At 35.2% G+C, this 15,110-nt stretch overlaps 1 protein-coding gene across 3 annotated transcripts in view; it reads right to left on the bottom strand.

Annotated features, from left to right (window-relative positions):
- The window catches only part of CDK19 (cyclin dependent kinase 19), a 173,203-nt gene that overhangs the window by 114,243 nt on the left and 43,850 nt on the right, over window positions 1-15,110 (bottom strand). For all 3 annotated transcript variants that reach the window (XM_067702347.1, XM_067702350.1, XM_067702349.1), the window contains one exon: window positions 2,463-2,538. In XM_067702347.1, the coding sequence (XP_067558448.1) occupies window positions 2,463-2,538 (76 nt within the window). The remainder of the gene's footprint in view (window positions 1-2,462; window positions 2,539-15,110) is intronic.

Raw genomic sequence — 15,110 nt, 5'->3', positions numbered from 1 at the left:
AAAGCGAGAGAGTGGCATAGACATATACACTACCAAACGTAAAACAGATAGCTAGTGGGAAGCAGCCGCATAGCACAGGGAGATCAGCTCGGTGGTTTGTGACCACCTACAGGGGTGGGATAGGGAGGGTGGGAGGGAGGGAGATGCAAGAGGGAAGAGATATGGGAACATATGTATATGTATAACTGATTCACTTTGTTATAAAGCAGAAACTAACTAACCATTGTAAAGCAATTATACTCCAATAAAGATGTAAAAAAAAAAAAAAGACAACTGTATAAAGCAATAATTATAAAACTGTGCCCGTGAGCTTATAATTTACAAAGTATGCACTTAGCCACTATGCAATAACATACATGCTAACTCTCTGTCAAAATCCCTATCATGTTGCAGTTAAGTCATTCAGGAAATGATAAAAAAAATTACTCAATCCAGAAACTCTGCATACTTCCTAAAGTTCTATTAGGCAAACCCTCAATAAAAATATAGAGACTGTGAATGAGTTTTCCAGCTTCTGCACAACAAAAGAAGCAATCAACAAAATGAAAAGGCAACCTACAGAGTAGAAGATATTTGCAAACTATTTATCTGATAAGTGGTTAATATCTAAAATATATCAGGAAAGCATACAACTCAATTGCAAAAATCATCATCAACATCATCATCCAATTAAAAAATGGGCAGAGGGACTGAACAGATATTTTTCCAAAGAATAAAATATACAGATGGCCAGCAGGTCCATGAAAAGGTGCTCAACATGACTAATCATCAAGGAAATGCAAATCAAAACCACAGTAGGATATCACCTCACACCTGTTAAAATGGCTACTATCATAAAACAAGACATGACAAATGCTAGTCAGGATGCTGAGAAAACGGAACCCACGTATTCCTCAGAAGATGTCTCTGTTTCAAAAAGAACATCTAGAATTGGGTTTTCATTTCCTAATAATCAATATCTTAAATTGCAGCTATTAACCCAATTAACTCACGGAAGTTGAATTAATGCTATACTAAATTCTGATACTCTAAAATAGCAAAATTGCACACCAGTAATATTCATATTGATTGAAATAATAATGTTTATGACTTTCAGGGAGTTAAAAATCACATATCAAATGCTTATTCTGGTAGGGCATTATAAACACCAATTTACAGTTAATGGAAAACTGCCAAAATGAACATTTTAAATAATAAATTTATATTCTAAAGCAAACTTAGGATCATATAGAACTTTTTTGTTCTGTTTATTTATTGATTTATTCAAAAAACATTTATGGGGCACCTGCTATGTGCCAGGTAGTTATGCTAGGAACTAGGGATAAAAAGACAAGGTCCCTGCCCTTCAAACTGTGCACAGTCTACTGAGAAGCTCCCATTCTGAAATCAAAGAATTTATGACTAGAAAGGACCTTATAATTCCCTTATTTCACAAATAAGGAAACTGAGACTCATGGCTAGCTTAGCCACTAAGGCAGACACTCAGTTGTAAATAAATCCTGCCTCATGTGTTCTTTGCATCATTCTTTTTCTTATGATTAAGAGTGATGATGTAGTGCTTCCATGTGAGTGAAGTAGAAATATGGAACCGTGGGCAATATATGTAATAATTACCAAATGAGAGACAGAAATATCTAATGGATATGGACAATATATTTAATAATTTAGAGACAGAAATCCCTTATAGATGTGATATCATGATAAAGCCCCAATAAGAAACTAAAACACTAAAATAAGAAACTGAAGAACTATAATAAGGGAACATAATATTAAGACTTCTAAGCCATAATTATGATTTTGCCTCTGTTTACTGATCTGTAAAATGGGGATATTAAAAGTACTTATTTCATGATTGTGAAAATTAAATTAATTAATACTTTAAAGCACTTAGTAAGCCTGGTACCTGGTAAATAGGAAATGTTAGGTATTCTTATGGACAATCATTTCTTAAATGTACAAGTATGCCATATAAAGACAAAAAAAAATGATCTTTCTTTAAGGAATTCTCCTATTATTATGATACTCTTATTTTTCTAGCAACTAGTAAAATGTAATACCAAAACACTTATTTCAGAAAAAGTATTTTATATGCATAGTATCTAACAGTATCACCCTCTTCTCTATAAAGACATATATCACTCCTAAAACTACAGAAAAGACAGATATTAAATTACTAATTTAAATTAATAATTATACTCAATCATAATTCAAATTAATTAAATAATCATTTAGCTCAGTATTCCTAAGATTATAAATCCTAAATATCATTAAGACAATGTTCAACGATGACTTTCAAGTAATCAAAAAGTTTATGCAACTTTTCTCATCTTATATAAAATATCCTTAAACTAATTAACATCTTTGAAATAACATGCATTCTATATATTAGTGAAGCTTTTATATTAATATCAATCACCATCCAATATCATAACAAAATAAATAATGTATTTATGTCCACTTACTGCAATCTCTCTACAAGCCGACATGGATATTCCTGTGCCTTCAATTTGCTTCAATGCATATTCCTTTTCATCTTTTCTGCATATGAACAAAAAAAATTATTTTTTTCTACAAGTTATTTTCAAATTCAAAACTGTAACTACAAAAACAATGAAATGCACAACTCTCAGTAATATGTAAACACCCTCACTATGCATGCATTGCTTATTATTTCTGATAATATTTCCATTACATTAATGTGAAATACCAAACAAATTCATGTCACAATGAAAACACTAGACAGAGCCAAAACACGAAGTACAAAACTGAAACAGAACAGGATACTAAACACAGCACTAGTTTCAAAAAGTAAACAAGCATAAATATAAACTCAAGCATATTGTAAGATAATTCTACTGTCTTAATTATCTGGAGTCCATGAAAGCATTCTGTTATAAACATTAATTACAAAAATAAATGACAGATGTAAACTTCTACATTTGTTTAAAGTAATTTCACAGTATAAGACCCACTTAATAAATGGGGGAGTTATAGAAGAATGTTTACCCACTAAGACACGCTAGTTTTCACCTAGGATAGGGGACATTCAAAATCCCTAAGACCTCAACCAAAAGCCTTGGAAACACTTCAAAATTGGCCACCAACACCTCATTCTCAAGATATCTAGGAAAAACTCAGTAGTTACAGTGAATTTTCCAATTAATGGAGGTAGAATTAAGGAATTCTGGGAAACCCCGCTAGTTACCAGGGTGCTTAACCAAGGGAAGACAACAGATCAATAATGGCGATAGGTCCATAAAAACAGTAATAGTATCAGATGAGTGTCTAGTGCAACACTGTATCCTCAGGGTACTGACACCAGAACCAGCCACAGCAAGGCCCCAGCTGAATGTCACAAATGTGATTCCTACCACTGGTTATTCTGACAAGAGGAGTATAATCCATGCCCTCTGAGTTTTGCCTTTTGACTATATTAGAGCCTCAACAGGGTATCACCATGTCATGAAGGTTTTGTCAAATGATAGTACCTAAGTAGTGCTGCATCTGTCCTACTTACCTATTCCTCATTTTCCCCATTCTGTGTTTACTAGCAGATAAAGCAGTTTAAGAGGTTACTCATAATATGCATTTTAAAACATCATTTTACGTGCATTTTGAAGATTTTCACAATCGTCTGTTTTGAGCAAATAATTGAGTTATGGTTACTTTTTCCCACAGTCTGAAAATTATATCCATTTTTCTTCCAATATATGACATTCAGGAAACAATTAAGCAGCATTTTGATAAACAGAAATTGTACCACATATGTCAACAGGATAGACTGTTACGCAATTATTAAAATGATAATCATGGAGATCATTGGAAACATGGAAAATGTTTACCATATGTTGCTGAGAAAATATATAAATCATACCGTATAAAAATATGTACATTTAGACATATGTTGAAGGTGATATAAAAAAAGAAAAAGTTGTGTTAAGATGTAGAAAGTTATGTTAACTACCTTAATGCCAATATTACATTGTCTTTTAAATTAGAATTAGAGGGAAAAAGAAAAAATACAAAATAATTTGATACTCTGAAAACAGTCACCTATTAAAACAATCTTTAGTATTTTCAAAGTGATATCTTAGGCATGTTTTAAAGAGCAAAGTGTTCCTTTTTCTCCATCCTGTTTCCTCCAAACATAAAACTACACGTTTTTCAGACCACCCAGAGGCCACTAAGAAGTACAAGCAGCAGGTGAAGGTGACTGAATGTAATTAAAGCCAAATATCCCCCATACCTTGAAAGTATGTATGGGTATGTGTGTGAAAGCATTTGTGCCTGAGATGCTTAACACAATGCTTACAATGTAAATTTCATACAAGTAATAATTAAATTAACTACCAGGTATCTACTACTAAATGTTTAATTGAATAAATTCTTAAAGTTATACATGCTTTCTGACGAAACTTTCATATGGAATTATAATTTTCTTTTAAACAGAAATATTTCAATCCCCAGTTCCCCTAAATGAAGTGCTCCAAAAGCTCATGTAATTGCATAGTTTTATTTTTAATACTGTAAAGAATATTACACAATCTGGATAGGTTATTGTTGCTATGGAAACTATAAGATTTTTGCAGTAAGTCAAAAAGTGCAAAATTAACACATCACATTAATGACTTTTGAATTTCACATCCAGGCTGTCAAAAGAATTTGAAAGCCTGAGCAGAATAGACTGAAGCATAGGCCTCTTACTCTGAATTATATGGATAGGATCTAGGAACAAACCCAGTAATTATTTCACTTAATAAGTTTAAATATAACTTCCATCTGCTAAATTAATAAAATACTCAAAAATCTGCAAACTTAAGATTTATCTGCAGCTTTTGCATTGAGAATGAAATAAAGTGCATATATCATCACCAGTTCTCTTGTACATTAACTGTTGGATGATAAGCAATGATGTAGCACCTCTGAGGTTCACCATATGAAGAAGTGGCAGAATCCCAGCGGGCATATGGACTCACTTTCATCACTGTGCTATTTCAATGCTAATCTGTGGTCAGATGCCAATACCTTAGTTATGAAAACTAAAGATTTGTCCTTTCCCACAATGCCCACAAATATTTCAGTGACTGGCACATGGGGCAGAGAAGCCTTATTGCTCTCGTCCCATGTGAGAGCCCTTCTCCGGGAGCTCGTGTGAAAATTCATACCCCATGGCTTACATGTTTCAGGCACACATAATATTAAGTATCATAAAGGTATAATTTGTTCTTTTACCCGACAAGGCTGAAAAGGAGGTGAACCTGGCCTCCATGGCTGTGATAACCTGGCTTTTAGAGGCAGCCCAGTTCTTCCCTAAAACTATTTTATTTCTAAATTACTTTTATCTAAATAAAAGAAGTTTATTATTTACTGTAATAAAGACAGAGCAATTCCAAAGCCTTCAGGGAAACTGCTTTCTAAATTTTAGTGCGTATTAGATACTACCGTCAGAGCAACTGCACATTGAAAATAATTAAAGGAGTTTACTAAATAAATCCAGGTGAATTAAAAATAAATTTATAGTATAAACATGGATTTATTTAATATAGAATGTTTTGAATTTAAAGACATTTCTCCTATACATCTGTAATATGTATCAAAACCATGCCAGCTTCCCTCTCAGCATTCATCACAAAGAAAAACAAGTGTTCAATGGGAACATTATATAACTACAAAATAGAAAAATTAATTTGGCAGAGACTGGGATTCTATTACATTTTCCATCTGAGACACTATGTTCTGGAAAACTCTTGATGCAAGCAATTCTATAGATAGTACAAAAAATAAGAAGCACATATTTGTGCAAATTGTAGAAATCACTGCCTTAAAATGAAAGCATTATCTCAGGCAGAAAACTAGGCTCAGTGGTAGAATTTAAATGTAATTCAGGGAAGAATTTCTCAAGCCTAAAGATGCAGTTTCAGTAGGAACAACTTTTGAATGAACTATTAGGAACTGGTCTGATGAAAAAAAGTCTTATACCTTTCAAAAATGTCCAAGTTTGATGACCAGCCTCCAGTCACGTTTAGCAAGGTGAAGCACCATTCAGCAGCTCGTATGCACAAGTGTAGTTAAGGTATGGTCAAACCCCACTCGTTACAATCATAATTAGACAGGTCCAAGGCTTTTTGGCTCCTATTAATAATACTACCAGGTGTCCAGATCAGCCCTGGGCCATCTTTGGTCCCAAGGACCTATGACAGACAAAAAATTTAGAAGAATCTTTTAAGAAAAGATGAAGGAATTCAAGCTCAAGCAAAATCAAGGGAAAAATTTTAGTCTTCAAACTAACAGGGTTAAAATCCTTTTTTGTTTCTAAGGAAAACAGAGGCTCCTTACTGTTTTATTTTACATCAAGCAACAAACAAACACAGAGTCAATATTCTGTGTTCCAATACTGTGCCAAACTCTGAGGATGAACAAAATTAAAGACTAGCTACCCTAGATATCAGAGTTCACAATCCACCTGGAAAGAGGTTCTGAGTGGGAAATATAAACAGATAACTCTGATATGACCCCCTCTGCATCCAAGACGTATGCATAACAGGCACAGAGAGAATGAGATTAGTATTTCTTCTCAGAGCTTTAAGGAAGATAACTACATAGTGATGCCTTTGAGCGAGGAGTTTCCCAGGCAGAAAAGGATGAGAGGGTCAGAGAACTCCAGGTAGAAGCAGAGCGTGAAAGAAATAAACAGGAAACCGCTGGTATTCAGTATGGCTGGAAGCTGGGGGCATGATGACAAGGTGCAAGAGATGAGGTTAGGTCAGAAAAGTAAAGGGAAGGGACCAAATGAGTTCTGCAAAGAAACTTGTACTTCATATATAAACAGTGTGGAGCAAAAGGTTTTGAGAACAGAGAAGATACGTAACAGATCTTTGCTCAGAGAGATAAATCTGGTAACTACAAACTGGTGGCAGAGCAAACATCTGGGAGGTTGCTCAAACGTCCAAAGAGAAGATGAGGACTAGATTAGAATAGGCAGAGGAGAACAAATATGGACTCAAAAGACATTTCTAAAAAAAAAAAAAAAAAAAAAGACATTCCTGCGTCAGAAGTGATATAATTTAGTAACCAATTTGATTCTGTAGGTGAAGGAAAGGAAGGCTGTGAAGATGGGTGAAGCTTCCACTTTGCCTAATCGAGCCAATGATAATGATTAAGCAGAGAAATGATGACATGAATAAATGGAGACCCGGAAATATAAGATTTTATCCTAAAGGCAATGAAAGTTACATATGAAGACTCATTTTATTAGGAAGGACTGAGATTAGAGGTGTGAAAAACAATTAGGAGTCACTGCAATGAAAGGGTGAGAAGGAAAGACCCTGGATTAGTATAACAGAATGTTAGCTTCCAAAAGGGGCTCGCGACAATCCTGTTACAACCTCCTCATGAAGATGAAGAAGTTAGGCCATCAGCCAGAAGCAGAGCTCAGATGAAATCTTCCAAATGCAACATTCTCCATAACAGAATAGTAACTAACAATAAGACTGGAGAAAAGAAGAAATACTTGTGACAGTCATTTTTAAAGAGGAATTGGCAGGACCAAATGAACAAATGAGGAAAATCAAGAAGGCTGAATCAAAGATAAGTCTGGGGTTCTGGCTTGGTTGATGGGGAGGATGATACTATTGAGAACAAAACTCAGGTCACATCTCAGAAGGTTCTTCAGCTTGTAAATGATTCCTTCAGATAGAAAGAAACTCCAACCAAAAATATCTGAGAAGTTCAAAAAGAAGATGCCCTGAAGATGTTACCAGGTTTATTGTGGTGATCATTTCACAATACATACAAATATTGAATCATTACAATTTTTTACACCTGAAACTAATATAATATTATATGTCAATTACACCTTGATTTAAAAAAGAAAAAAGATGTTTACTGAGGGCCTGCCATAGGAGTTTCAGATTTAAAGGACTTGAGCTTACAAACATGATATTGGATTGGAGGAAGTAGCACGTAGATAAATAACTTTTTTGGTGCCCAGGAAAGAAGTTGAGGCAACATGGGAAGGAGGAAAGGAGAACAAGAGAGAGGGAAGAAAAGAAGAAAGACAGAACAATTTCTGAACACTTCTCTCTCACATCCCTTAGGAAGACAAACAATTCTATGAATTCGTCCTTTAAGTTTTCTTTTCCAAACCTTAAGACTAGAATTCAAATTAATGGAATCATCAGAAATATAGTACTCAAGATGGCACAGTATGACCATCTACAGATTTTATAACCAGGTGTTACCAATAAGACTTTATTCAAACAATATGACACCTGAGTCTTGCCAACTTTTTTTTTTTTTGCAGTTTTTTAAAATTGAAGTACAGCTGATTTACAGTGTGTCAGGTGTACAGCAAAGAGATACAGTTATGCACATATATAATCTTTTTCAGATTCTTTTCCCTTATAGGTTATTACAAGATACTGAATATAGTTCCCTGTGCTATAACAGTAGGTCCTTGTTCTTTATCAATTTTATATATAGTAGTATCTGTTACTCCCAAATCCCTAACTTATCCGTCCCCCCTTTATGTCTGTGAGTCTATCTCTGTTTTGTAATCGTATGGTATTTGTCTTTCTCTGACATACTTCACTTAGTATGATAATCTCTAGGTACATTCATTTTGTTGCAAATGGCATTATTTCATTCTTTTTTATGGCTGAGTAATATTCCACTGTGTATATATACCACATCTTCTTTATCCATTCACCTGTTGATGGACATTTAGGTTGCTTCCATGTCTTGGCTACTGTAAATAGTGCTATGAATATTGGGGTACATATATCTTTTCAAATTAGAGTTTTCTCCAGATATATGCCCAACAGAGGGACTGCAGGATCATGTGCCAACTCTATTTTTAGTTTTTCAAGGAACCTCCATACTGTTCTCCACAGTGGCTGCACCAATTTACATTCCCACACCAACAGTGTACGAGGTTTCCTTTTTCTCCACACCCTCTCCAGCATTTGTTATTTATAGACATTTTATTTTTTTTGGCTATGCTGCACAGCATGTAAGATCTTAGCTCCCCAATCAGGGATCGAACCCATGGCCCCTGCAGTGAGTGGAAGCATGGAGTCCTAACCACTGGACTGCCAGGGAATTCCTGTAGGCTTTTTAATGACAGCCATTCTGCCCAGTGTGAGATGATACCTCATTATAGTTTCAACTTGCATTTCTCTAATAATTAGTGATATTGAGCATCTTTTCATGTGCCTGTTGGCCATCTGTATGTCTTCTTTGCAGAAATGTCTATTTAGGATTTCTGCCCATTTTTTTATTGAGTTGCTTCTTTTTTTTTATATTAAGTTGCATGAGCTATTTGTATATTTCGGAAATTAATCCCTTGTCAGTATCACTGTTTGCAAATATTTTCTCTCAGTCTGAAGGCTGCCTTTTCATTTTGTTTATGGTTTCTTTTGCTTTGCAAATGCTTTTAAGTTTAACTAGGTCCCATTTGTTTATTTTTTGGGTTTGTTTTCCATTACTCTCAGAGATGGATCTAAAAAAATATTGCTGTGGTTTACATCAAAGAGTGTTCTGCCTTTGTTTTCCTCTAGGAGTTTTATAGTGTCCAGTCTTACATTGAAGTCTATAATCCATTTTGAGTTTATTTTGGTATATGGTATTAGAGAATGCTTTAATTTTATTCTTTTACATCTAGCTGTCCAGTTTTCCCAGCACCACTTACTGAAGAGACTGTCTTTTCTCCATTCTATGTTCTTGCCTCCTTTGTCATAGATTAATTGACCACAAGTGCGTGGGTTTATTTCTGTTCTTTCTATCCCGTTCCATTGAGCTATGTATCTGCTTTTGTGCCAGTACCATCCTGATTTGATTACTGCAGCTTTGTACTACAGTCTGAAGTCAGGGAACGTGATTCCTCCAGCTCTGTTCTTTCTTCTAAAGATTGTTTTTGCTATTCGGGGTCTTTTGTGTTTCCACACAAATTTAAAAAATTTTTGTTCCAGTTCTGTGAAAAATGTCACTGGTAATTTGAAAGGGACTGCATTGAATCCGTAGATTGCTTTGGGTAGTATAGTCATTTTCACAATATTGATTCTTCTAATCTAAGAACATGGTATATCTCTCCATCTGTTTGTGTCATCTTCAATTTCTTTCATCAGTGTCTTACAGTTTTCAGAGTACAGGTCTTTTGCTTCCTTAGGTAGGTTTACTCCTAGGTATTTTATTCTTTTTGATGTGATAGTAAATGGGATTGTTTCCTTAATTTCTCTTTCTGATATGTTGTTGTTAGTGTTTAGAAATGCAACAGATTTTTGTGTATTAATTTTGTATCCAGCAACGTGACTGAATTCATTGATGAGCTCAAGTAGTTTTCTGGTGGCATCTTTAGGATTTTCTATGTCTAGTATCATGTCATCTGCAAACAGTGACAGTTTTACTTCTTCCTTTCCAACTTGGATTTCTTTTATTTCTTTTTCTTTTCAGATTGCTGCGCTTAGGACTTCCAAAACCATGTTGAGTAAACATGGCGACAGTGGGCATCCTTGTCTTATTCCTGATCTTAGAGGGAATGCTTTCAGCTTTTCACCACTGAGTATGATGTTAGCTGTGGGTTTGTCAATAATTGTTTTCTTCAAGAAGAATGCTGCCATAATTCAATGTTATATCACTTTTGCTTAATATATGATGATTTCCCTTAGCAGATTAAGAGGCTTCCATATCACATAGAAAATAAGAATAAAACATTCTTGGGGGTGGGGCTAATGGCGGACTCTGGGAAAGCTCACCCCAAGGAGTACTTCCAGGAGCTTCTGCTGCCAGTGTTCTTGTCCTCACAGTAAGCCACAGCCAACCCCCCCTCCCGCCTCTGCAGGAGACCCTCCAATACTAGCAGTTTTTCAGGGGAGAAAAAGCTCATATTTGAAAATGAAGCACAGATATCTTCAGCTTCTCCAGTGAACAGAGCAACTGAAATCAGATATTCTAATAAGAGTACTCTTAAAATCATAACAGGTATTCTGATAGAGGTAAAAAGATAAAAATAGCCTGGGTCAGAATATCTTTGTAAAATTTAAACAATTCTTCCACAAATGTTCTTCATACCAAAAGAAAAGAAATTTTCCGACCAGATAACAGACAGCAGAAGCAAGAAGAACTACAATCCTGCAGCCTGTGGAACAAAAACCACATTAACAGGAAGAGAGACAAGATGAAAATGCAGAGGGCTATGTACCAGATGAAAGAACAAGATAGAACCCCAGAGAAACAACTAAATGCAGATAGGCAACCTTCCAGAAAAAGAATTCAGAATATGATAGTGAAGATGATCCAGGACCTCAGAAAAAGAATGGAGGCAAAGATCGAGAAGATGTAAGAAATGTTTAACAAAGACCTAGAAGAATTAAAGAACAAACAAACAGAGAGGAATGATACAATAACTGAAATGAAAAGTACACAAGAAAGAATCAATAGCAAAATAACTGAGGCAGAAGAACGGATAAGTGACCTGGAAGACAGAATGGTGGAATTCACTGCTGTGGAACAGAATAAAGAAAAATGAATGAACAGAAATGAAGACAGCCTAAGAGACCTCTGGGACAACATTAAACACAAAAACATTCGCATTATAGGGGTCCCAGAAGGAGAAGAGAGAGCGGAAGGACCCAAGAAAATATTTGAAGAAATATAGTCGTAAACTTCCCTAACATGGGAAAGGAAATAGCCACCCAAGTCCAGGAAGCGCAGAGAGTCCCATACAGGATAAACCCAAGGAGAAACATATCAAGACACATAGTAACCAAATTGGCAAAAATTAAAGACAAAGAAAAATTATTGAAAGCAGCAAGGCAAAAACAAAAAATAACATACAAGGGAACTCCCATAAGGTTAACAGCTGATTTCTCAGCAGAAACTCTACAAGCCATAATGGAGTGGCATGACATATTTAAAGTGATGAAAGGTAAGAACCTAAAACCAAGATTACTCTACCCGGCAAGGATCTCATTCAGATTCGATGGAGAAATCAAAAGCTTCACAGACAAGCACAAGCTAAGAGAATTCAGCACCACCAAATCAGCTCTACAACAAATGCTAAAGGAACTTCTCTAAGTGGGAAACACAAGAGAAGAAAAGGACCTACAAAAACAAACCCAAAACAATTGAGAAAATGGTCATAGGAACATACATATCGATAATTACCTTAAACGTGAATGGATTAAATGCTCCAACCAAAAGACACAGGCTTGCTGAATGGATACAAAAACAAGACCCATATACATGCTGTCTACAAGAGACCCACTTCAGATCTAGGGACACATACAGACTGAAAGTGAGGGGATGGAAAAAGATATTCCATGCAAATGGAAATCAAAAGAAAGCTGGAGTAGGAATACTCAAATCAGATAAAATGACTTTAAAATAAAGAATGTTACAAGAGACAAGGAAGGACACTACATAATGATCAAGGGATCAATCCAAGAAGAAGATATAACAATTTTAAATATATATGCACCCAACATAGGACCACCTCAATACATAAGGCAACTGCTAACAGCTATAAAAGAGGAAATCGATAGCAACACATTAATAGTGGGGGACTTTAACACCTCACTTACACCAATAAACAGATCATCCAAAATGAAAATAAATAAGGAAAGAGAAGTTTTAAATGACACAATAGACCGGATAGATTTAATTCATCTTTACAGCACATACTATCCAAAAACAGCAGATTACACTTTCTTCTCAAGTACGCATAGAACATTCTCCAGGATAGATCACATCTTGGGTCACAAATCAAACCTCAGTAAATTTAAGAAAACTGAAATCATATCAAGCATCTTTTCTGACCACAACGCTATGAGATTAGAAATGAATTACAGGGGAAAAAACATAAAAAACACAAACACATGGTGGCTAAACAATGTTACTAAATAACCAAGAGATCACAGAAGAAATCAAAGAGGAAATCAAAAAATACCTAGAGACAAATGACAATGAAAACACAACGATCCAAAACCTATGGGACGTGGCAAAAGCAGTTCTAAGAGGGAAGTTTATAGCAATAAAAGCCTACCTCAAGAAACAAGAAACATCTCAAATAAACAAACTAATCTTACACCTAAAGGAACTACAGAAAGCAGAACAAACAAAACCCAAAGTTAGCAGAAGGAAAGATATCATAAAGATCACAGCAAAAATAAATGAAATAGAAACAAAGAAAACAATAACAAAGATCAATAAAACTAAAACCTGGTTCTTTGGGAAAATAAACAAAATTGATAAACCAATAGCCAGACTCATCAAGAAAAAGAGGGAGAGAACTCAAATCAATATAATTAGAAATGAAAAAGGAGAAGTTACAACAGACACCCCAGAATTACAAAGCATCCTAAGAGACTACTACAAGCAACTTTGTGCCAATAAAATGGACAACCTGGAAGAAATGGACAAATCTTAGAAAGGTATAACTTTCCAAGACTGAACCAGGAAGAAATAGAAAATATGAACAGACCAATCACAAGGAATGAAATTGAAACTGTGATTAAAAATCTTCCAACAAACAAAAGTCCAGGACCAGATGGCTTCACAGGTGAATTCTATCAAACATTTAGAGAAGAGCTAACACCCATCCTCCTCAAACTCTTCCAAAGAATTGCAGAGAAAGGAATATTCCCAAACTCATTCTATGAGTCCACCATCACCCTGATACCAAAAGACAAAGATACTACAAAAAAAGAAAATTACAGACCAATATCACTGATGAACATAGATGCAAAAATCCTCAACAAAATGCTAGGAAACAGAATCCAACAACACACTAAAAGGATCATACACCATGATCAAGTGGGATTTACCCCACGGATGCAAGGATTCTTCAATATACGCAAATCAATCAACGTGAGACACCATATTAACAAATTGAAGAATAAAAACCATATGATCATCTCAATAGATGCAGAAAAAGCTTCTGACAAAATTCGACACCCATTTATGAAAAAAGAACTCCAGAAAGTGGGCGTAGAGGGAACCTACCCCAACATAATAAAGGCCATATACGACAAACCCACAGCAAACATCATTCTCAATGGTGAAACTGAAAGCATTTCCTCTAAGATCAAGAACTAGACAAGGATGTCCACTCTCACCACTACTGTTCAACATAGTTTTGGAAGGCCTAGCCATGGCAATCAGAGAAGAAAAAGAAATAAAAGGAATATAATTTGGAAAAGAAGATGTAACACTGTCACTGTTTGCAGATGACATGATACTATACATAGAGAATCCTAAAGATGCCACCAGAAAACTACTAGAGCTAATCAATGAATTTGGTAAAGTTGCAGGATACAAAATTAATGCACAGATATCTCTTGCATTCCTAAACACTAGTGATGAAAAATCTGAAAGAGAAATTAAGGAAACACTCCCATTTACCACTGCAACAAAAAGAATAAAATACCTAGGAATAAACCTACCTAGGGAGACAAAAGACCTGTATGCAGAAAACTTATTATAAGACACTGATGAAAGAAATTAAAGATGATACCAACAGATGGAGAGATATACAATGTTCTTGGATTGGAAGAATCAATATTGTGAAAATGACTATACTACCCAAAGCAATCTACAGATTCAATGCAATCCCTATCAAACTACCAATGGCATTTCTTACAGAACTAGAACAAAAATCTTAAACTTTGTATGGAGACACAAAAGCCCCCAAATAGCCAAAGCTGTCTTGAGGGAAAAAAACGGAGCTGGAGGAATCAGACTCGCTGAGTTCAGACTATACTACAAAGCTACAGTAATCAAGACAATATGGTACTGGCACAAAATCAGAAACATAGATCAATGGAACAGGATAGAAAGCCCAGAGATAAACCCACACACCTATGGTCAACTAATCTATGACAAAGGAGGCAAGGATATACAATGGAGAAAAGACAGCCTCTTCATTAAGTGGTGCTGGGAAAACTGGACAGCTACATGTAAAAGAATGAAATTAGAACACTCCCTAACACTATACACAAAAATAAACTCAAAATGGATTCGAGATCTAAATGTAAGACCGGACACGATAAAGCTCTTAGAGGAAACCACAGGAAGAACACTCTTTGACAGAAATCACAGCAAGATCTTTTTTGATC

The sequence above is a fragment of the Pseudorca crassidens genome, chromosome 13, assembly GCF_039906515.1.
Source record: "Pseudorca crassidens isolate mPseCra1 chromosome 13, mPseCra1.hap1, whole genome shotgun sequence".
NCBI lineage: Eukaryota > Metazoa > Chordata > Mammalia > Artiodactyla > Delphinidae > Pseudorca > Pseudorca crassidens.
Note: the sequence above shows the minus strand (reverse complement) of the source record. Positions and strands in the feature narration are given on the sequence as shown.